General features: G+C 32.5%; 1 protein-coding gene across 3 annotated transcripts in view; it reads left to right on the top strand.

Moving 5' to 3' along the window:
- The window catches only part of NECTIN3 (nectin cell adhesion molecule 3), a 123877-nt gene that overhangs the window by 49172 nt on the left and 49531 nt on the right, over window positions 1-25174 (top strand). For 2 of the 3 annotated variants that reach the window (XM_012501089.2, XM_030801799.1), the window contains exons 4-6: window positions 435-552; window positions 4519-4670; window positions 23211-23349. In XM_012501089.2, coding sequence (XP_012356543.1) covers window positions 435-552; window positions 4519-4670; window positions 23211-23349 — 409 coding nt within the window. Of the gene's footprint in view, window positions 1-434; window positions 553-4518; window positions 4671-11983; window positions 15888-23210; window positions 23350-25174 lie in introns of those variants that run through there. The other variant, XM_003261789.4, reaches the window with a different exon arrangement.

The raw sequence follows: 25174 nt of genomic DNA, 5'->3' as shown, positions 1-25174 counted from the left end.
TTAAATATCTCTTTAAAGACTGTTTTATATGGTGACTTGGTACTACATGGTACTTAAATGCCATGTCTTATTTAATTAAATACTGTAATGTATTTGCTTTGTTCCTGTATCTCTACATCTCACATAATAGGATTCTTACATTTTGCTTTTGATGATTATAGGTTTATGAATATTCCCTAACATTCAGCATTTCTAATTACTTAAACTGTATGTAATATAATTGCCTGTTTGGGGGGTACTCATTCTCCATTTTATTCTTTCAGTCAGCCAATACTTATGGAGTAGTGTCTTCCATATTGATTATACATGTTGAGACTAAGGAAAAATGATTCCTGTTCTTCTAAGGCTTTATCTATCATCTTAATATTTTATCATATATATTGCATTTATCATTAACAAAAGATAACCTGTCCTATCATGCATTTATTTTATAGATGCTCCTGAAGTTTCGGTAACAGGCTATGATGGAAATTGGTTTGTAGGAAGAAAAGGTGTTAATCTCAAATGCAATGCTGATGCAAATCCACCACCCTTCAAATCTGTGTGGAGCAGGTAATGTTATATACTTCGAAAGAGAAATTATCTGAAAGTGAAACCTTCTTAAATCCCCATTCTAAATTGTTTTTACCTATATAATACATGATTATAGTAATAGCAGAAAATTTTAATTAAATTTTCTGTCTTATCCTGCCCCACCTGTCCCTACCTTCCTACCCCCTCAGTTCTGATCTTTAGAGGCTACTTTAGCAATTTTGGCAGTTTCTTATGGTTAGTTACAGTCAGAGGTCTTAAGCTGCTACTACTTAATAGTTTTTAACATTGTCTATTGACTTCTTAGATAAATAATTATAATTTTATGTCTACTCCTTCATTTACAGACACACCCATATTCACACATTCCTACCTTTCATAGTCCAAATGAAATTTTAGCTATTTTTAGTTAAACTCAGTAATCACTGTTTGCTTCTCTAGGACAGGTAAATGTTACTAAGAGCTAAGTAGTAGTATACCAGACTTCTGTTTTCTCTTGCCTACAGCCATTTGTTTTCCTAATGGCTAATATTTGCCTCTTTTTACTTGTGTAGTTACCATGTGCATAATTTTCTTTCTCTGAAATTTCAAACTGTTATACCAAGGTTTTTATTCGTATTTTGTCAGTATTTAGGGCCTATTTTGATCTCCAGATGTATCTATCAACTTGAATAATTTTCTTATTTTTTGGTCATTTCCCTCTTTTTTATTCCTGTTCACTCTTTTTGGAACTTCTGTTTATTGTATAATAAATATCATTTCTTCTATATTTTCAGATGGTCTTATTCTTCCTAGAAGATTTTCTTGATTTTTTTTTAAATTTTCCATTGACTTAATGATATAAAAAATTTTTTGGGCCTATTTTCAGTTTTTAAGAGCATCTTCTCATGAGATGGAGCATCTTCTCATTGAATATTCATTAGAGAATGAGAAGATGCTCTTATAAACTGAAAATAGGCCAACAATAAAAATATGTTATTTTCATAGCACCCTTTTCTTATTTTATGAGTAGTAGTATCTTTTTTGTTTCTTCCCAGGGATACTAGAATTATTTCTTTCCCAGATAGTTTTTTTCTGCTTTCTACATACTGTCTCTTTTCCCTCCAAGTTCTTTTATTTTTTGGTTTGGTCTTTCATTATGTAGATATTTATTAATCTTGTTGGTTGTTTAGTCTTTCACGGTGAAGTATTAAAATGCTTAGTGGATGCTCTCTCTGCAGTGGGGATTGCTCATTAGATTCCACTTCGAGTAATCAGGTAGAGATGTGATTATTTTCCTGGGGAGGCTTCAGATATCACTGATAGAAGAGTGGAAGTCTTTATTTCATGGCCATTCAGTTTATTTCTAGAATTAACCTGCATTTTTTTTGCCCGAGAGATAAATGTCTGGTATTTGTACAGAGTCAGGAGGAATCTGTTGTTTTGTTGTGTATCTTTTAACTTGCTCTTGGCCTCCTTCTAGTTTTCTGAGGTACAGTGAGTTGAACTCCAAATTTTTTTTTGGATTCTTTGGACCAAATTGGCTGCTTTCTCATCCATGTGTTTTTTCATAAGCAACCCTTCACCCTAAAGTACAACTTTTCAACTTTGGCACTATTGATATTTTAGGCCGATAATTATTTTTTGTAGTGGGCAGTCCTGTGAATTGTAGGATGTTTTGAAGCATCCCTGGGTTGAGAAACACTGACCTAAGGCATATATTGTTTTTTAAATCTATTTTCTGTCTTCTAAAAGTTTGTTGAAACATCTTGTCTGTTGAATTCTGCCTCCTGTTTTCTCCTCTAGGGTTTTTAATAACTTTTTAATTTCTGTACTCTTTCTGGTGGGATTTTATGGGAGTTAGGAAGCACTATATCTGGTCAATCAGTTGTCTTTAAGCATGGATACTATTTTAAAGGTAGAGAAAACCTTTTTCATTTACATTTTTTTTTAAATGGGAAGCAGTCATTAGTTAAGATTTTTATTTGACAGAGTGTTTCTAAAAGCCATACAACTCTGGATTCTCATCCCAGTGTCTAAACTTCTATATGTCTTTTTTGAGTAAGTCATTTAACCCCTCTAATCCTAAATTTCCTTGCCAGTAACAGTACTTCATAGAGTTTTTGTGAGGTACAGACAATAAATATAAGTCATGTAACATAGACACAAGGGCATAGAAGATGCTTTTGTTGTAGGTTTAATGTGATATTTAGATATTTCTAACTCTAAGTCATTTTACGATTTCTCAGAGAATTAAAGGGATTAAAACCTTGAGCCCAAAGTACAAAGGTAATTGTTAAGACATATATAGTTTATTTTCATTGTTATCCTTGTAGAAAGAGTTTACCTTTTGAAAGCCGATACTTGCAAAAATTTTCTTTCCAAAGCCTTCTAAAGAAAAAGGTTGGGTGCTTTTGTTTTTGTTTTTTAAACCATGTAAGCATGTTATCTTTATCCTTCAGTGCTGAATTAAAGTACTACCAACTCTAAAAGATTTTACAGATTATTTTACCACTCACTACACTTGAGATTGCAAAACAAAATTAGTCTATCTATTCTTCAGTGTTGATTTGCTTCTTTCCACCTTTTTATTATTGTTTGTTCTTATTCCCTGTGTAATCATTTGTCAATCTTCTATGTACTTACATAATTGAAAATAGAGACTACATTTTATTTACTTCTGTATCTCAGCACCACCAGCAAAGCAGAGTATGGCAAATAGTGGGATCCTAGTAATTGAATGAAGGAATAAGTGAATAAACTTTTTGAAAATCTACTTAGCCTAAACTGTAGTAGTTGAGCACCTAGGTTTACTTGACTTTTTAATCTTCTTTTCTTTCTTTCTTTTTTTTTTTTTTTTTTTTTTTGAGACAGAGTCTCACCCTGTCATCCAGGCTAGAGTGCAGTGGTGCCATCTCATCTCACTGCAACCTCCCCTTCCTGGGTTCAAGTGATTCCCCTGCCTCAGCATCCCAAGTAGCTGGGATTACAGGCACCCGCCAGCATGCCCAACTAATTTTTGTATTTTTAAGTAGAGACAGGGTTTCTCCATGGTGGCCAGGCTGGTCTCTAACTCCTGACCTCAAGTGGTGTGCCTGCCTTGGCCTCCCAAAGTGCTGGGATTACAGGTGTGAGCCACTGTGCGCAGCCTTATCCTCTTTAAAAAAACCAAAAACAAAAAAAAACCTTTAAGCTTTAAAAATACTTATTTATTGTTTTTTTTTTTGTTACCCTCAGGTTAGAAAAGTGATTTTTAGCAGTATGCTTAGTTCCATTACAGTGAATGGCTTTAGAGTTCTCATAGTCGGACTCTACATGGTTTATAGTAATATGTATACTAGGTATAGGACCTCTTAGCCAAATTAGCATAAATACTGTTTTAAAGAGTTATTATTGATACCAAATAGTATCTTGGCTTTTATTGTCACAGATGCCCACCTTACAAATGAAATTGTTTTATAAGAAGACCCATTTTGCTGTTTTAGAAATTATCTTTGGATGGAGCACAGTGTCTATTTGCATTAGCATTAAATGATGCTCTATAAATATGTTATAGAGGGTGCTAAAACATTACATATTTAAGTGAGATGACTTTGCATGAAGAAAATTGTAGATATGTCATGAATAGATCCCTGATTCAATGAGAATTTTAGTTTATTTGATACTGTATGTATGTCTTCAAATATATTTTTCTAACTTCCAGTTTTCTGAATAAAATTTTTTTAATTATATTTTTTCTCTGCTTTTCTCCCATTTTATTATGTTGGCAGAGCCACTCTTACATGGACTGCTATTTTGGAAGAATGGGTGTTCTTAATGGCCTTTATTCGTTCATCTTTATTAAAATGAAAATTTGTTAACTTTTTTATACTTTCATAGTGAATTTTGTCTAAGAGATGCTTTTTTAGTTTGCTTAACATCTCAAACATATAATGTCTCATTTTAACTAGCTGTCAATAAATATAGTCTGAAGATATTTATAATAATTTTATGTATTTTAAAATCTAGGTTGGATGGACAATGGCCTGATGGTTTATTGGCTTCAGACAATACTCTTCATTTTGTCCATCCATTGACTTTCAATTATTCTGGTGTTTATATCTGTAAAGTGACCAATTCCCTTGGTCAAAGAAGTGACCAAAAAGTCATCTACATTTCAGGTAAGTTACTATCTGCTTGCAAAATGAGTTATTTAAAACATTTCTGAATAATCATAATAACAATATGATCCTAAGCAATAATTTATACTTGTAAAGATACAGATTCTTCAGTGTGAAGTTTTTCCAAATAATCTGAAAGGAATATGATAAAATAATCCTATCCTGAGATAGGTATGTAATGTGGCATCCTTTATTGAAATGTCAAAGTGTCTGTGCAATAAGTTTATTTATGTTTTGATGCCTTTACATATAGTTAATTTTTCAGTCCAACAGTACTATTTCTTTAATACATAGTATGACTTTCTAGATTCTTTTATCTTTACACTAAGAACAAATAGTGATTTTTTTATTTTGCTTTGATGACCACTTTGTACACAGTTGTCTGGTAAATAAAATAGAATATTAAATTTGATGACTTGGCTTGCTAAATAGCATTGTTTCCCACTTAATATGGGACTATACTGTGTTGTGTTACCGAGAGGTGAAATAGGAATGCTACTGAAAATGTGTTAATGAAATAAAATTTATGATGTTTTTTATTGTCCTTAAACTACTAATAGCTTAGATTTTTGACATTCTATTTGTTTCACTGAATATTTTTGTTAATTTGGCTGAGTATAAATTTTGGCATTCGTAAAATAGAGAGCTAAAAATACATCTTTTCCTGGTTGTGGCTGCAAGTAATAAATTATCAATAGAATGCTTATTTATAAAAATTCAATAAAATATTTTGAGTATCTCCTTACTGATTACAAGAATGTAGCAATCTTCCTGTCTAACAAGTGGAAAATTAAGAGGGAAAAGGAAGAGAACCTAAGAAACTCAGGTTTGTATGGTAATTATGGAATAAACAGTTAAGGGTTTTATCTTTGTTCAGATCTAAAACTAGATAAATTAGAGGTTTTGGCGAAATTTTGTGCTTGCTGAAGTGTTATATTCTCAGTCCTTGTGTGATCAAAGAAAAGTACCACTTTTTATATTGTCTTACAGCACTCACCACAGTTTTTAGTTGTATGCTCATTTCTTTGCTTATTATTTATCTTCACAATTCAGCAATTTGTGCTTGCTTTATTCACGACTGTATACTCAGCAGTAAGCATTGTGCCTGGCACATGATAGGGGTGCAAACTTTTTTTTTTTTTTTTTTTTTTTTGCATGACTCTAGAAAGAAGCTTAGAGCTGTATACATCCCTAGCCCTTTCTGCCAGTATCAGTGCTTTGGTGGAAATCTGTATTTTTTTTTTCTTTTGAGACATGGTCTCGCTGTGTCACCCAGGCTGGAGTGAGTGCAGTGGTGTGATTTCAGCTCACTGCAACCTCTGCCTCCCAGGCTCAAGCAATCCTCCCACCTCAGCCTTCAGTAGCTGAGACTACAGGTACGCACCACCACGCCCAGCTAATTTTTGTATTTTTTGTAGAGATGGGGGTGGTTTCTCTCTGTTGTCCAGGTTGGTCTTGAACTCCTGAGCTCAAGTGGTCTGCCCACCTCAATCTCCTAAGGTGCTGGGATTACAAGCGTGAGCTACTGTGCCTGGCTGGAAATCTGAATGAGGTTACATGTTAGTATATTACTCTCCCTTTAGTTAGAGAATAAGCCAGGGAAATGCATAGTTAAAATATACTTAAGGACTGTTTATTTTGTTTCTGTTGTACAATTTGGTGTGGGATATTATTTGTAAACCTTAGACTCAATATATCTATGTAATCATTTAAATATCAAGGCTTGGCTGGTTGTGGTGGCTCACACCTGTAATCCCAGTACTTTGGGAGGCCAAGGTAGGTGGATCACCTGAGGTCAGGAGCTTGAGATCAGCCTGGCCACTATGGTGAAAACCTGTCTACTAAAAATACAAAAATTAGCCGGCATGGTGGTATGCGCCTGTGATCCCAGCTACTCAGGAGTCTAAGGCAGGAGAATCGCTTGAATCCGGGAGGCAGAGATTGCAGTGAGCCCAGATCGTGCCATGGACGACAGAGTGAAACTGTCTCAAAAAAAAAATTAATTAAAAATAAATAAATATCAAGGCTCATTTTGGACACTCTTGTATGTACTGATTTAATTGATAATATCCTAAATTTATACTCTTTTGTCATTCTGAGTCCAGTGTTAAGTACTCTTGACTTGTGTGTCCAATTGCCTATTAATGATCATTAACTCTATGTAGTAGTCTAATAGGTATTTACAACTTAACGTATTCAAAACCGAGGTCCTGATCTTTCTGTTGCTCCTTGATACCAAACATATTTCTGTACTCATCTTTCTTGTTTCAGTTACTGGTACTTCTTTCCTTACATTTGTTCAGGATACAACCCTTGGTAGTTATTCTTGATTTTGCTTTTTCTCTCACACCCTAGTTAATTCATTAACAAATCAGTGCCAGCTCTTCCATTATGTTAAATATAGAATCTTACCAGTTCTTCAACTCTACTACTACTACTACACTAGTCTAAGCCGTAAGCCACTCTTACTTCACTATTACAATAACCATTTAATCTCCCTACTTTGCCTGTGTCCGCCCTCAGTTTGTCAGCAAATGAGCAGCTAGGGTAGTTCTTTTAAAGGACATGTCAGCTCATGTCACTCTTCTCCTCAAAACCTTCCATGGGCTTCCCATTTTACCCACAATGAAAACTAAATCCTTACAATGACTTACAAGGCTCTGTACATGCCCTCCTTGCAGATGATCTCTCTAATTTCATTTCTTACATGTTTTGCTCGTTGGCTGAGTCACTAGTGGACTCCTTGCTGTTCTTCAAACATAGCAGGCACATTCCTACCTCAGAGGCTTTTGCATTTGCTGTTTTCACTGCCTGGAATGCTTTTACCAGGTATCATCAGAGTTCTTTACCTCACTTCTTAAGGCCTTCACCTTCACCTTTTTCAGTGAGGTCTTCCTTCATGATTATATTTGAAATAAAATACCCTCCCTTCTCACCCCTTTACTACTATTGGTCCCCTTCTTTTTCTCTTTAGCACATATTGCCATGTAACCCCATGTATTGCCATGTAAATATGTAAAATATTTACATATTTTATTGTTTTTATATGCTTGTCTGTTTTTACCCTCAGAACATAAGTCTAAACATAAAGCCTGCTTTAATTATTGCTATATTTCCATTATCTACAATGATGTTTAGCATATGATAGGCGTTCAGTACAGTTTTGTTGCATGAATGAATGAATTTGAGAATAAAACAATCAGGAATCAATTTACAAATCCAGATCTGCTTTTATGCAACTTAACTCTTTAAAAAGGGAAATCAAATTTTGAGTAAATATGAACAAAATCACAGTTTCAGCACTTTCAAAGAAGTGGCGTTATATGAGATAAGGTTTTTTTTTTTTTTTTTTTTTTGGAGACAGAGTCTCGCTCTGTCGCCCAGGCTGGAGTACAGTGGCGCTATCTTGGCTCACTGCAACCTCTGCCTCCCGGATTCAAGCAGTTCTCCTGCCTCAGCCTCCCAAGTAGCTGAGACTACAGGCACACACTGCCATGCTCGGCTAATTTTTTGTATTTTAGAAGAGACAGGGTTTCACTTGTTGCCCAGGCTGGTCTTGAACTCCTGAGCTCAGACAATCCACCAGCCTCAGGCTCCCAGTGTGCTAGGATTACAGGTGTGAGCCACCATGCCCAGCAGAGAATTTTTTTTTTTTTTTTTTTTTTTTTTTGAGACAGAGTCTTGCTGTGTCACCCAGGCTTGAGTGCAGTGGAGCGATCTTGGCTCACTGCAGGCTCCGCCTCCTGGGTTCACGCCACTCTCCTGCCTCAGCCTCCCAAGTAGCTGGGGCTACAGGCGGCCGCCACCACGCCCAGCTAATTTTTTGCATTTTTAGTAGAGATGTGGTTTCACCATATTAGCCAGGATGGTCTCGATCTCCTGACCTCATGATCCACCCGCCTCGGCCTCCCAAAGTGCTGGGATTACAGGCATGAGCCACCGCACCCGGCCGAGAATTTTTTTTTTTTTGGTAATCAGTAGTTAGACTTTACTTTTCTATCCAGAGTCTATAATACAGCATACTATCCTGAGATTAGTTAACTCATCTAACAACTGCTTGGAGTATGTCAGGTATCCTAGGTATAATGCTGCCTTTCCAGAATGACTAGTAAAACCTAGTAGGCTTTTACAAGAGTGAGAAGCCATAATTCACAAAATAAATGACCAGTTAATCTTTTTCATTGTTACATGTACCCATTTTCCTCTAGAAAAAAATGTTACCTCAGTATTAAAATAGATATTTAAAAATTCGAGAAATTATTTTTAATATATGAAAAATAAATGCATCTTAGGATTAGAGATGAGAAGTTCTGCTTAGAACAGAATAAGCAGCTCTGAGGGAAATTGTTCTTAATTTTGTTACACATTTTCCCACATTGATAAATGTAAGATTTTGGATAACAGGTTTTTGATTTAGGATTGCAGTATTCAACCTCAGTTATTAAATTGTACTCTATTATATAATAGTAATACTCTCAAGAGGTATAGTAGCTCTTTGACTAGTACTTACTGACTACTGGAAATTGTGTTTTTCTGATTTGCTTTTGATGTATACTTTTCCCTTAACTAATACCTGTTTCTTATCTTTAAATTTAGAAAAGCAAATTTTGATATGTTGAATAAGTGCCCCTATGTCTAAAACTTACTGCTGTGTAAAACTTGAATTTCAGGTCATATTGATTTTAGGATCCAAGTGTAGTATCAAACAAGAATTTGGTTACTTAGCAATCCTTAAACATTAAAATGCATTATTTCATATATTTAAACAACCCATGTGAAGTCTAAAAGAAAAATAAGCCAATTAATTTTTATGACACTAAAAATATACCTTAGAAGACTAAAATATGCCTTTTACGGGGCATTACATGACTGTTTTATGGTTTGGCAGAACTCATTAAGGGAAACTTAAAATTCTTCATTTGAGTGAGAACTGTAAAAGTCATTATATGCATTATATACTCATTTATCACACAGTCAGCAAAGAGTATGAAAAATAATATCTAACTGAAAAATGAGGAATACTTTTGGGAAGGATTTAAAATCATGATATGGTGATTAAAAATAGTCCTGCCTTATAATAATTGTGACTGTCACTGTAAATTAGAAAACAGAAAAAATATTTTGCATGCATTGTCATATTTCCATTGCTTAAAATGCAAAATAATGAAGTATTAAATGGCCTCTCTTTCATGGAATGATATTACTAGTGAGGCTTAGTTATTTCTAACACTGATTAAGGAGTGGGATGGTGGGTTGAAACATTTCTAGAACCATCAACAAAAATAAGATTTTAATGTAATCCTTTTGGTTAGATTTTTCTCAAAGCCATATTTTGTTAAATCTGAGTGAAATGGACAATAGATGACCATTTGTGTTCATATAAAGAAATTTGCAAGTAGAAGTAATAAATGTCAGGGTTTCATTATTTAGGATACTTGGTAAAAATGTGTCTTATTTGGTGAGAGCTCAAATATAGTCACTGTTCTGAAAAAAACTAGCATATAAAGAATGATGAAAAACTTTAAAACTCTACTGGCACAAAAGTATTTAAATTATAAATAAGTAGATGATTTTTACTTTAAATATGCTGATGCCAGTTTATTATAATATTTTTTTCTTTGCGAATCACTATAAGGATGACATTCGATACATTAAAGTTGACTTTCCCGGTACTTCTGCTTCCTCAGAAAATACGTGAATTGTCTTATTTAATTTTTAATCTATATTTTTAATGTTCTAATGCTGTGAAGTTGAATTATGTGAGACTTTACTACTTTTATACTAGACATGATCCTTCAATTCTACACTTGTTTTCTTGGGGTTGAATTAGTTCCATTAGTGAATGTTCTCATAAATTAAAACTTCTTTGATTCACTTAAATATATTCTGATAACTAATATTCATCTCAAAGTACTTGACAGGGTTACCTGTTGTAAATTTAAACTCATAGAAAATTAGTTACATTGTACTTACTAAATTTTATACTGTACTTGCTAAATTTTTACCACATTCTATACATACGGCATTCCGTGATGAAACCTGTTCAGTAAGTATTTTTCTTTAGCTTGTAATATTAGAATAACTTACCCCATGTAGATTTAGTATTTTTCTAACAATCATTTTTTAAAGCTCTATAAGTACCACTCATTTAAAAATTAATTATAGGAGATTACCATTTGGGTCATTTATTTCTTTCACTGTGAAGGCAACAATATTTTTAAACTTATCCTTTCTTCAAACTCTACAGTTTTGTGTTACATGACCTGTAAATACTACTTAATTGATAATTAACCAGTCTTTAATGTTTGCTATTTATGTTTAGTTGCTTTTTAATATTACTGGCTATTTACTCTGTTATCTAATGTCAATACAGAGGTTCATTTGCATCTAATATTTAAGTATTATTAGAATGTTCTCTCTAAAATATTAGCTGTTCTTTTTGAGACTCCATTCTAAAGTAGTGACATTACATTTTTCAGATATAGTAGAAGTTTTTAAATTTCTGAATGTTTAGATAACTTGCCCATAGGGTGTTAGACATGGTAATGACATTTTTATTACTTTATAACATATTTTTACTTCGTCTGTTAGTTTCCTTTGGTAATAGCCTATCAGGCTAACATAAGTTTAAACATATGCTTTTTTATTTTTTTAAATTGCTAAGTAATAGCATTTACTATGTATCTCCTCCCAAAAATTTTGAGCTTTTTTATTTAAAGAAAATATTTTTGAGAGAATTATTAAACCAACAGCTTATTCTATGCCCACTTAACAAGAGTCTATAGTTTTTCATTCTTTTAAAGATATGCTCAGCTCTTATAAAAATAAACCATATTATTAATGGGTAAAATGGATATTAAGGAAAACTTTAATTTTTTTATTCTTTTTATTTTCTTGAGCTACTGGCTAAAAATATACATTTGAATTACTTGATTTACTTTTTTGTTATAGTAATTATTAAGCTTGCTATGTAATAGGACACTTAAGTAATACTCTTCGTTAAAAAATAAAGACCTCTTTTCTGGAGTACAATATCACTCATAAACTTGGAATGGAAGAATTACAACATAGGTTTACACCATAGGTTTTATTCCTTTCTCTTTATTGGTAACTGACTAAATGTCAGTGTTGTTTTCTTTTTAAATAGATAAGTACCACTACATTCTAATCTTAATCAAATTAAGAATGAAAAACTATTGTTACTATGAATATATATTCATTAACTGTGCTGTCTTGTCAACTTGCTGCTGAATCAGCCTGCATTGACATTCTTTGCCTTTCTGTGTCTTCTCTATCTTTACTGTTTCCATTAGATCCTCCTACTACTACCACCCTTCAGCCTACAATTCAGTGGCATCCCTCAACTGCTGACATCGAGGATCTAGCAACAGAACCTAAAAAATTGCCCTTCCCATTGTCAACTTTGGCAACAATTAAGGATGACACAATTGCCACGATCATTGCTAGTGTAGTGGGTGGGGCTCTCTTCATAGTACTTGTAAGTGTTTTGGCTGGAATATTCTGCTATAGGAGAAGACGGACGTTTCGTGGAGACTACTTTGCCAAGAACTACATTCCACCATCAGATATGCAAAAAGAATCACAAATAGATGTTCTTCAACAAGATGAGCTTGATTCTTACCCAGACAGTGTAAAAAAAGAAAACAAAAATCCAGTGAACAATCTAATACGTAAAGACTATTTAGAAGAGCCTGAAAAAACTCAGTGGAACAATGTAGAAAATCTCAATAGGTTTGAAAGACCAATGGATTATTATGAAGATCTAAAAATGGGAATGAAGTTCGTCAGTGATGAACATTATGATGAAAACGAAGATGACTTAGTTTCACATGTAGATGGTTCCGTAATTTCCAGGAGGGAGTGGTATGTTTAGCAACCACTGAATGTGACTTAAGTATATACAATGTTCATTCACACTAGTTGATCATTTTCAGATTGTTCATACTTTTTCTTGAGGAAGAATAAGCTTTTTCAAGTTGATTTTCAAGCTTACTTTTTATATTCTAATCTGACAAATGAAAATGTAAAATCTGAGTTCAGTGTATCTAAGCTGCTTTACAATTTTTTTTCAATGCTGTACTACTGTCTCAAGATTTAAATTTTAATGCAGAGTACTTTATTGGTGTGAGGCACACAGGTAAGAAGAAATGTCAACATTAAATGTATGACTTATTTGGTACAAAAGTTTTAAAAAAGGGAACTACCTTGACATTGTGTATTAAATGTTTACCTAAGACTATAATCTCAAGTATGATGTTTGTTTAACATATACCTCTCAAAATTTATCACCACTCAATGACACTGCATCAAAATTGACTATAAAACTAATTCAAGAAATATTTATATATATTTTTTAATATACAAAAAATATTTAGCCTGATGGAATGGCTTTCCTTTTCAAACATTATTTTCTAAGTTTCTATACAAATGAAATCTTTACCTCTGCATATTAATGAGCCTTGCCATAATTACTGTAGAGTGGCTTTTCAAAAATATTTTGTTGCACTAAAACTGTGGTAGTAAACTCAGTGAACATCATGTGTGGAAGAGCATAATTAGCTGGTCAATATTTTTGTCCAAAATACCTACAAGAGTAATAAAATACATACCTTTCAAACATGATAATTATTAGTTTTTTTTTCCTTTCTGGAACATGGATTTTGGTACATTAGCAGTAGCCTTATTTTAATGCTTTATGTCCTAAACATACTAATAGAAATGAAAAGACACAGAGAGCATTTCAGAATACTGAAGTACTAGTTTTAGAAATGAGACATTTCAGCCAACAATATAGAAAGAATTTTCTGGACCATCTTGTTTTAGTTATTTAATGTTGATGTTGTTCAAACGGGTAAAAATGTACAGAAAGAAAATTTTAGAGTAAACTTGGAAACATTGGATATAACTAGAAAAATCTAGATTATAGAATTAGTCTGTAACACTTGCTAATGGATATTGGCATTCATCTCCTTTTTCCTCCTAAGTGTATGTATGTATTTTAAGATTTCTGTTTTTACAATTAAAACTGGAAACATGAGGTTTTTTGTTTTTGTTTTTTACATAATTACATATATTCCTTCTGAATCATTTATCTTTTGAGGAACAAATGTTACCTAAACTTCAAATGTGCTTTTCGTTTGTGAGGTAATTAAATTGCTTCTACAGTGGAGGCTTACAAAATTATTATGACAACTATTTTGAAGCCGAAACGATAGTTTTTCTATTGCTAAGTCATTTGAAAAAGTGACTATTTTGCCAGTGAAATGAAGTGGAAGTTAGTAGGAGAATCATAAATTAAATGTATTATTTTGTTAATAAAAAGGCAAAGTAGTAGGTACATTTTAAACCCTCCCAACCAGCCCTTTCTCAATATTCATCAAATCTAAAACATTTAGGGGGCAAAATTCTAACATGTTCATGGTATCTTGCAGGTAGTGAAAGCTTTATTCTGAAGGATTATAAACTAGTTTTCTTCATTTTAACTAGCACTATTTTGTGGAAATTAGAAACCTCTTTTATTTCTCCTCCCAAAATTAATACTTATTATAAGACTGTAGTATCAGGTTAAGGATACAGTTTAAATAAAGTTCACTTGTATCTTCTTACAAATGTCTGGGTTTTAATATGGTTAATCACTTATATACAAATACTACAACTTTTTAGTGCAAGTTTTTGGAAGAAAACTTTTTGATAAAACACTGTGATTGATGTGACTTCATTTTTAATTTAAATGATGAGGTGGCCAGAAGAAAGATGGGTCTAAAATTTCTCCCCATGAAAGATGTAAAACTATGGCTTTTTTTTAAATCAAAATTTCATCTTTTAAAATAATGGTTTGAAATACTGTATGGATCTGAACAGAATAATCACATTTAGGATTCTATAGAAATCTCAACTGAGTATAATCTGAAGGAAATTAGCAATGTATTTTAAGAAATATATTTCAAAAATATAAATACTGATTGTGAACTTCCTTTTACATTGTGGTTATGTGAGCAGTTGGGTTTTTTTGTTTGTTTCTTTTGTGTTTGTTTGGTGGGAGAGGGTGACCTGGAAAGCCACAAGTGAGTATTTGACATATTCTGTATCCTTAATCCAATCATTTGGCGAACTAAAAGGTTTCTGTGTTGTAAGAATCTGATACTAGTGCTTAAGACTTTGGGAAGCATTGCACTGTTGTTTATTAGAACTTTATGTATATTTACTGTACATAGAGACTTACTTGAAAACATGAATAGTCATTAAATAAACATATTGTTAAATTAGTTTTTGAATACCAGTGATATTCATAGCTATTTGACAGGTATATATGAAAATTCTACTATCATGAAGAAAAACAAAGAATATTTGTACTATTTTTTGCCATATTTATATTTATTTCTTTCATATGGTTTGAACTGTTTTAGCATTTTTGTAAATTCACTTGAGAGTTTTCTTTCATACTGGTTAAAATATTTCAATAATATAATGAAGATGAATGCAACTCTTATTTTTCTGCCATTTTTTATTAAAATACATTGAAACTAAAGTCAGCTAGGGGTTAATTTTAAAAGTGATATTTGAGAAGTGCTTTAGAGTTGAAAGATTTAGTATTTTACCATGTGCCTAGTAGGGTTCTATTTGCTAACTCTAATATTGAGGAAACTATTAAGGTTTTTCAGTAGGAAATGTTGCTTCTAATAGCCATATGCAGGAATGTCTTATAAGATAACCCACGGCTAAATATTTTGCATTAAGGAGCTGTAGGAGTACAGTGTATAAGCACAGAAATTGAGAGAAATATAGTCATTTTATATGTGAAAATATCTGATGTTTGTTTTTGATAAATACTGCTAAAACACAGTATATGAACAAGTAAGAAGTTTGTGTATGAAAGTAATCAATGTAAAATATAAGAAAGGAATAAATGGTACCCATTTTGAATTTTTAATTCTAATAGGGGAGTAGGTTGTAGATTGAATTGTCTTTCCTGTTTACTTGTTAATTAGAAAATGCATCCTTCATAAACAGCTCCTTTCTCAAATTTTTCGTATATTGGGTTTGGGTTTGGGTTTTAGTTTGTACCAGCGCTAAGTTTTAGTTTTGTTGTGTTTGGTGTTTTTTTTGTTTGTTTTTTTTCTTTTTTAACCAACCTGTGTATTAGGTGTTAGCCCCAATAGCCATGCATGAAATCTTTAAATAAAAGTTTAAAAAGTTCTTTAGAGGCATATTTCTGTAATAAGTTCATTGCTCTGTGTTGCCTTCTTTGTCTTCATATTTACTAAAGTGTGTGTGTATCCTAGTTTATTTTAATTATCAAAATGTAATTAATGATTTGTGGGAATCAGAAACCTGTTTTCTCTTCCTAAAACAAGACTGTAATATCAGATTGAGGATAGCTGGCATGTTGGCTACTATAAAATTTTTTCCTTTTTTTTTTCGTGGATGGGTTTTTTTCTTCCACTTTTAAGTTCAGGGGTGCATGTACAGGTTTGTTACACAGGTAATGTGCCATGGTGGTTTACTACACAAACCCATCACCTAGGTATTAAGCCCAGCATGCATTAACTATAATATTTGATTTTTAATTAACCATTTAATTCCCAATCATGAATTAACATTCTCCATAGTTATAAATTATCTTATCTCTGTAGCCCTAGCTGTTAAAACCCATTTTAGATGTTTTTGCTATTACTTTGGCATCAGCCAAATTTTATATATTGGCTTTCAATTTGGAATTAACACATTTCATAAGGTATTTCTTAAGTTGACATTTAGTGTTTTTTACTTACTACTTTTTGTGAGCTACTTTGATTAGAAATGCCATTGCTTTGAATTGTTTATAATCACCTTGTGATGCATCACTTTGTTTCTTATTTCTGGCTTTTTAAATTGTATTTTTTAAACTATTTTTGACCAGGGTTTTTCTTTGATAATACACAGTTAGACTGGGTTGTTTTGTTCCCTTCTTGGTATCCCAATAATAAAAATTCATGCATGAAACAGTCTTTGAGGGGTTTGCACAGTAAACCAACTTTCATCTGTTTTTTAAAATGCTTTCTGTTTATATATTTCTGGGTTTTTTTTCTGTTATAGTCCAGTCCTCTGCTTTTTTGTAAAGTACATATATACTTTGACTTGACACTTTGACTTGAGTAGTGTTAGGTTTTTATCAAGAGCTTGAAACCAAAATTGTTTACAAAAGTTTTGCCTTGTATTCCCTTAGGTATCATTTATTTTCTTGAACCTTCGTGACAGTTATGTTTGTTTCAATTTAGAAGGATAAAACGTGATTCAGTTTTGGGATATATCTTGTTTCATTTGCCTTTTAATAGCTGCTGTTTTTTCTGGCTGGTTGCTAATGAAGCTGATTGAAAATGACCTTTTAGAGCAATGACCTTTTAGAGCAATAACTTTAAAATGTAATCTTCAAAACATGAGAATAGTTTTAGAGCCTCATTTCCTTATGTGCATAATATTGCTACATAGACATGATATGCAAGTTGTACAGTCTCAATTATGAGAAATATCCCAGGGAAAACCTAATTGTAAAGTGACAGTTCTATCTAAAAGCCAAAGGTAGGATCTAGGTGACTTGGCCTTTCTTAAAAAAACAACAACAACAACAAACTTCTTATTATGGAAAATTATACAAAAATAGGACAGAATAATGAAATGGACCTCCATGTACTAGCTTCAGTTATCATCAATTCCTGGTCAGTCTTACTCCATTTAGACCCCTACCTACATAATCCCTCTTGATATTACTTCATCTGTAAATAAATCAGTATATAGCTCTGAAAAATAAAGACCATTTAAAAAAGTAACCACAGTATCATTATTACACCAAAATTAATAATAATTCCCTAACATTCTGTCAAGTGAGCATTCAAATTTCTAATCATATGTATTTTGCAGTTTTAATCAGGTTTTCCAAATATGATCCATTCATGTGATTGCTAGAAATAGCTTTTACTCTGTTTACCCCTCACCCCATTTTCCCTTGCAATTTATTTCTTAAAGAAACTGCTTCATTTGTTCTAAATTTTTCCAGTTTAAATTCTGCCATTTGCATCCCACATACATCCCTCTGTATTTTCTGTAAATTGGTAGTGAGATCTAGAGCCTTGGTTAGATTGAGGTTTAATTTGAGGGCAAGATTACATCATATATAAGTGGTGCTATGTGTTTCCATCAGAAAGCACATAATGCTTACTTTTTTGTGTGTGATATTAGCTGCCATTTGGTGCTCGATGCCTAGGTCTATTAACCCTGTTCTTTTACCATATCATATACCTAGATGTCTGAATAATTATCATGCTGCTTCCTATCAACTTTATCTATCAATAACCTCACATCTTCTGGTTTTTCTCTTCTCCAGATCAGTGAAAACTCCTTTAGGTGTACCTCCCAGTTCAAAATTAAGTCTGTACTCCCATTATACATGTGCTACTACAGCAGTTGGCTACATGCATTATGAAATATTCAAAAATGGAAATTTTAGCTCTCTGATAATATATTTAACATGTTAATTTTTTCTCACTAAAACTAAGACTTGGGGAAACAATATGATTGCATTTCATTTTAAAAGTTAACTTTTTTATTACTAAAACATTTTTGGTAAAACTACATGATTGAATGTTCTTCATGCATTTTTTATTTTCAATTTTATACTTTTTGATTCAGTGATTGAAAGGTCTGATATCATGGTCAGTGCATGTTGATACTTGGTTTTTAGATGTGATAACTAAAATGCCACCTCTCAAAAACAAAAATTCAAATGGAAGAAGTAGATTGTTTGGATGTTAACAGTTTTCATACCAACCACTATTTTTAGAGTTTATGTTCTAGATATTTGGTTGTTCAATGTCTTGCTAATCAATAACTTCTCCTTCACATTAGCTACTGTTTCAGCACATTATAGGTTTAGTGTGAGGTTTATTGTTAATGAGTAAATGTAAATATATTTTAACTGGTCTGCTGATGCATTTGATCTTTTTTTTTGGTTGACTTGTTATATCTGGTTAGATTGCCATGCAAATTTTACTTCATACTGTAGCTGATAAAATTTGTGTATTAAGAGTAAGATATTTGTATTGCCAGTTATTAGTGCCGGTATTATTAGTGTTATGTGGGGGTTTTTTGCCAATTATTTGCGGGAATGATACTACGAATAAACGCTTACTAGTATATAACGTGGATTAGCACTGATATCTCCACAGAGTCCATGTGTCTTAGCTATTTACCTGTCACATGCGACACTCATACAATTCTTCCTTTACATTTTTGACTACTGGTTAAATCTAGATAAGTTATTAGTTCACTCAGCTGAGCTCTCATAAATCGTGTCACAAGATGTGAAGGAACAACCAAGTGAAGGGCTCTCTACTTAATTTTCTTCTGGAACTATCCCATTTCACTCTCCCCATAGATACAGTGGGTGCTCTGTGTGGCAGGAAAACACCTGATACTTGGACAAGGGGAGCAACCAGTGCCAATCCATGTATTATATACTAGTAAACAGTTATTTCCATGAAATGTCTTTTTTAAAGATAAGTGGTAATATTTCTATACTTCCTGGATGACATATATTTCATGGATTCTTTGACTCTACTTTGGGGGATTTTGCTCTTTATTACCACGTAAAATTTATCCCTGCATTCCTGGCACTTAGCACAAGGCCTGACACATACTAGGTGCTTGGGGTAATTCTTTGAGAGGCTGAGGAGACTGACCTGATCCAAATGGAGCACTTTAATAAAAAAGTAGTGAGACATAAATGTTCGGATGGATATAAAAGCTAATAAGTCATATTGAGAAAATAAACATTAAAGGGGCTATTACAAATGAAGAATGGGATTATTTATGGGGAAAAATTGGTAATACAATAATACATAGTATGGGAACAAATCAAAGGTGGGAAGATAACTTTGTAGGGGGCCAACACATAAACCTGTGATGTCATCACTAAGTTTTGTCAAAGGTCCTGAAGAGAAAAAATAGGGCATGTCTCAGTTTTAGATGTGAATTAGGTGTACACATATGTTTCAATAGCTTTACTTTAAAAATTATTTGTTTTTGAATGATAAAAATACTTCAATTTATTATTTATAATATTTTTGCACTTTTTTTCCAAAAAGTAATGAAAGTCATTTCTTATATCCATATTTTTTTTTTATTGGTTGGTAACTAGTGGATTTTTAGACATCTTCCCCAGAAGACATGTGCATGCTATCTTTTAATTAGGTGTGGCAGTATACTCTTGTTGTGTTGGAGAGTGCTCTTTTTCTATTTTTGGAGGTAAGTTTCCAGTGAATATGCGTTACCATTACTACTGTGATAACAGCAAGCTGGTCTTTTTTTAGAAATGCATGCACCAGTCTTTTAGTGGTAAATATTTTATAAGTTTTGTCTTGTTTTCTGCCTCTTGTAAGCATATATTGCTCTTAGTAGAACATCTCCTTAGGTCGATGGTAATGTTTCATGTCATTCATTCAGTAAACTACCTTAGTGTTTAAAAATGCCATGTTTATACATTTGGTCACTTAATTTTTTTCCTCTGTAGTGGCTTTATTGGGATATAGAGTCTATGTAGTATGTATGTGTTTATTTGGGTTGGGAAAGGGGAAACAGGTTGAGGCTAAATTCTCAATTTTCATCAGAATACTTGTTTATTTGGGCTGGGATATGTGCGAAACGGTGTTGGGGCTAAATTACCAATTTTCATCAAAATGCTTGACTTGAATGCAAAAGATTCGAGCTCCTCCTTTGCTTTCATACTGGTTTTCATCAACTGTTAATACCCTTAAATTATTAACACCTTAAGTACTTACCTCTTTTTTTCTCAATTAGAATCAGAAAAGAAAACATGAAATATATCCCACATGCATATTTAGCATAATCAATTGACCTACATAAAGTAGGTCATCTAGTGGGGAAATAGATTCATACCTAGTTTTTCCTCCATTTGCTCATTTCAGCAGCTACCAGCCTATTCTAATACTACAAAGAGGTATGGGAGAAAGAGGATACATATGATAAAGAATGAATGGAACCAGGTGAAATGAAGATGTCCAAATTAAGATAGAAGGAAGTGTTGTGATATACATATAGTCAACTCTCATAGAATCCTAGAGCTAGAAATTATAAGACTAGTGTGACAAAATTGGATAGATTGTAATTAAAATGTTTAAGAAATATATTTAGACAAACATTACTTCCAGATACCAAAATAGTATCTATTTAAAGTTGGAAATTAAGAGATTAAAAGTCTACATTATGTGGTTTTATTACAGAGCACTACCAAACCTCAGATTATTGTTGAAGTTGAAGGCTTTCTTAGAGGAGATGTATAGTTTGATAAAAAATTTATAATGATCTCTAGATTGAGAATCTTAATTTAGCCCCACTCAAAGAGTAACATGAACTTTCAAAAGTAATTTTGAAAAAAAACCCTTACAGTATTAACATTGTCATCAAAATAAGAAAAATTTAAATTCTGTACAGTTGGGCAAACATGAAAGGTGATCTTCAGCAAAAGAAAAATTTCCAAGAGAGGAAGACCTTTGGAATAATTGGTGTGGAGTAAATAACATACTTGACAATATTAGTATTTTTTATTTGTGCCACTGACTAGAGATGCATGACCTTGGTCAAATTGCATAAACTTAATAGTTTCAACTGGCCTATTAAGGATTGAGTAGGACCATCTACTTTATGGCTGTGTTCAGTGGTCAAAGCTATAATCTGTATGGTGGGGAAAATGATAATACAGATTATCCATAAGTCATCCCAAATCTATCTCACATTTACAAGTGCAGAATGATATTTGGCTGTACTGGGTTTCAAATTTTTTTTTCATCTGGTACATATTCAAATGGAGATAGATTAGAAAATTGAGCAACAATAGATAAACCAGGCTGGTATTAGCAAATGAAGGTCACCACGAATGACTGAGCTATAATGTTTCGGAATCTTCATTGGAAACGTTATTGAAATGAGTGACTTGCACTTACTGGTTGTAAGATTTTTATTTCAAAATGAGCTAAACAAAATGAGCTATTAATAAACTCAGGATTGTTAGTATTCTAAAGACATTTTTATAATTTGGAAGAAAGTAAAACATTCTTTTTGGCAATCTAAACTACCATGTTACCCACATTTAAATAAAAACAATTGCAAAATACTTACAAATATGTATTTATATGGGAATACTATCATGGTAAGTAGGTGAAACATATTTCAAAACCAATAGTGCTAATTCTGTAACTTTGCCGTGTCTGGGTCCCAACAATTATTGCAGTTATTTAAGAGTATATGTGAAGATTATGTCAATTTAAGTAAAACTGAGACCTCTTCATTAGTCTGTATTACATATGTTAACAAAAACATTCTCTTCCAACAAGGGGTAATAGTGGAGGCTTCTACCCTGCTCCAACCTAACTTTATTTCTCTCTGTGTTCTCTACTATTCATTGATTGAATGGTCTTGGCAGATTATTTAACTTCAGAACTGCAATATCTTTATCTATAGAATGTTATCTCAGTATCTTTTTTTATTGGTAAGAAAGACAAAAACAAAATCAGATGTGTGAAGGAACTTTGTAATTCACAAATTCCACAAAATTTAGTTACTGGATTTAATATAGCTGAAATTGTCAAAGTAATACTTACACGTAAAGATTGTTTTGTTACATTCCTTAATACTTAACATTTGAAAATATGTAGTACTTGTAATAGTTTTAGTACATTCCCTTATTTGGGAGTTCATAAAATTGTGATTGAATTTTTTGGAAAAATGTGAAATGCTAACAGCCAAATATATTTTTTAAATCCTTTCTTAAAAAATTGTGGTGCAGTGTGGGAAAGAGAAGTTGGTATTCAGAAATGACATATGTCTATGGCCAGGAGATAGGAAGAATTTCTATTTAAATGTTGTAGTAGAGAAGCTATTTTTAGTGCACTTTGTATTAAATGTGCATGAATTAAGGGAAATTTTGTGCAAGTCCTGTTTTAATATTAATATTTAAAAATATTTTTCAAATTTTACAGTGTCCAATGTCAATGTTTTTTTGATCTGGGATATTTTCTGTTTTTCGCCTGAAGTTTTTCAATTTTGTTAATAGATGTTTTTATTTTAATAGAATAAAAGTGCTAAATGTCTGTATTACTGGTCATTTATATTAGAGAATACTGATTTTTAAAATTACCTTTTAGAGTACAAACTTAAAATTACTTTCACCTCTTTCTCTCTCTTCTTCTCCAGATACTCTTTACATATCGAGAATATATTCTCTTGGTGATGTTTGGGGATATTTACATAATTTTGTAAAAGTTAAGCTGAGGTATTAAAGTAATACAAGAAAGAACAAAGGGTTTTAGCATAATGCCACTAAACCTAATGAATGAAATTTGGGGTCCTCTAACCTGGCTCTTGGATAACATACTTCAGTCAAATAGTTTGCACATTGTAGAAAAGGTATGCAATTTCAAGAATTATTTTTAAGATTATTTGAAAAGCCTAATTTTTGTTACTTTACAGATGTTCCGTTTAAGCAGACCTCTTCCATAGCTGTAGCTGGAGCAGTAATTGGAGCTGTTCTTGCCCTTTTCATCATTGCTATCTTTGTGACTGTGCTGCTGACTCCTCGAAAAAAGAGACCATCCTATCTTGACAAAGTGTAAGTAACTTTTTTCCTTTGTTCAACTGTGAATATCAGTATGTGTCAATCTTTGTGTTTACCTTTACAGCTCCTCATAAAGAACTTAAGGGATAGAAGTAAGGATAATGTTAGGCCTTTGTTAGATGACCCTGGTTTCATCAGAATATCTCAAACTATATCTTGGTAAATGAACATTGTCAAGGGGCTTCTAGAGGTATAGAACGGCTTTACATGTTTCACCTAGAGCATATTAGACACCTTTCTAAAGAGTAACATAGTAATACTTTATATCGTCCTGCCTTCTGAATAGGCCTTTCGTGTAGGCCTTTCATGAAGTGGTAACCGAAAGACATATAAAAATATCTTTGAAGTTTTAATGGCTTCTTCTTATTGTATATGCATGTCTTATGTATAGATATAACTGAACTATCAAGTTATTAAATACATTGTTTTAAAAATTTTTTCTTAAGAAAAATGCTTTTTTTTGGTGACTTATAAAATATACATCTTCTTATTTAAAGAATAAGCAATATTTTTGACCTAGTCATTGAGATAGAGTTGTAAGGCAGAAATTGCACCTTGCTGTAGAATCAGATGACCAGTGTCTCAGTTCTCTTAATTCTATCAACAGCTTTGTTGCTTCATCTGAGAAATATGAATAATGCTCTTCCTACTTACCTCACATGGTTGAGATGATAGTAGAATAAGATAATATTTTATAAATTGTGAAGCTCTTTACAAACAGCATTATTTCTTATGTGGTTTATTAATGTTTTTATGTTAGGACATAAGGTTGACTTTCTTTTTTTTTTTTTTCTGGATAGATTTCTTTCTTTTTTTTTAATGAGAAAACCCCAGAAATTCTGGATTTTATTTATTTATTATATATTTATTTATTATTTTATTTTATTATTATACTTTAAGTTTTTGTGCACAACATGCAGGTTTGTTACATATGTATCCATGTGCCATGTTGGTGTGCTGCACCCATTAACTCGTCATTTAGCATTAGGTATATCTCCTAATGCTATCCCTCCCCCCTTCCCCCACCCCACAACAGTCCCCAGTGGGGTGTGTGATGTTCCCCTTCCTGTGTCCATGTGTTCTCATTGTTCGATTCCCACCTATGAGTGAGAACACGCGGTGCTTGTCTTTTTGTCCTTGCGATACTTTTTGAGAATGTTGGTTTCCAGCTTCATCCACGTCCCTACAAAGGACATGAACTCATCATTTTTTATGGCTGCATAGTATTCCATGGTGTATATGTGCCACATTTTCTTTTTTTTCTTTTTTTTTTTTTTGCAATTTTTTTTTTTATTTTTTATTTTTATTATACTTTAGGTTTTAGGGTACATGTGCACAATGTGCAGGTTTCAAAGAATATAGTTCTTCTGTCTTCATAAATGCTTCGTATATGTCTTTGCTTCTCTAATTTGGCACAATTATAGCACTAGTCTTTGTATCAAAGACACTTGTGTGTCAGTTACAGCTCTGTCATGATCAAATTAGTACAATGACCATGAACAAGTACTTTATCTCAATGAGCCTCATTTTTCTCACCTAAATGGCCTGTGGCACCTTGGAGCTAGAAATTTGCTGTGGTTTTTGTTAGATAAGAAAAAACAATTATTTTAAATAAAGGATGATAAAATGCTCTTTCAGTATAATACTTGTGGGACTGGAGTGCTTCAGTCTTTCAAGAGTGACTAGCATGTGGTTAACTTAATTCCCGGATTATCTTGGCTTTTCTATAATTTCAAAAACATAATTTACTGGTAGGTTAACAAATTAATGTAACCATTTTATTTATCATTTAAGTTTTAATCATTTAAAATACTAATTT

Source organism: Nomascus leucogenys, chromosome 21, assembly GCF_006542625.1.
Source record: "Nomascus leucogenys isolate Asia chromosome 21, Asia_NLE_v1, whole genome shotgun sequence".
NCBI classification, from domain to species: Eukaryota; Metazoa; Chordata; class Mammalia; order Primates; family Hylobatidae; genus Nomascus; species Nomascus leucogenys.
The sequence above is the reverse complement of the archived record's forward strand: the minus strand, read 5'-3'. Positions and strand labels throughout refer to the sequence as shown.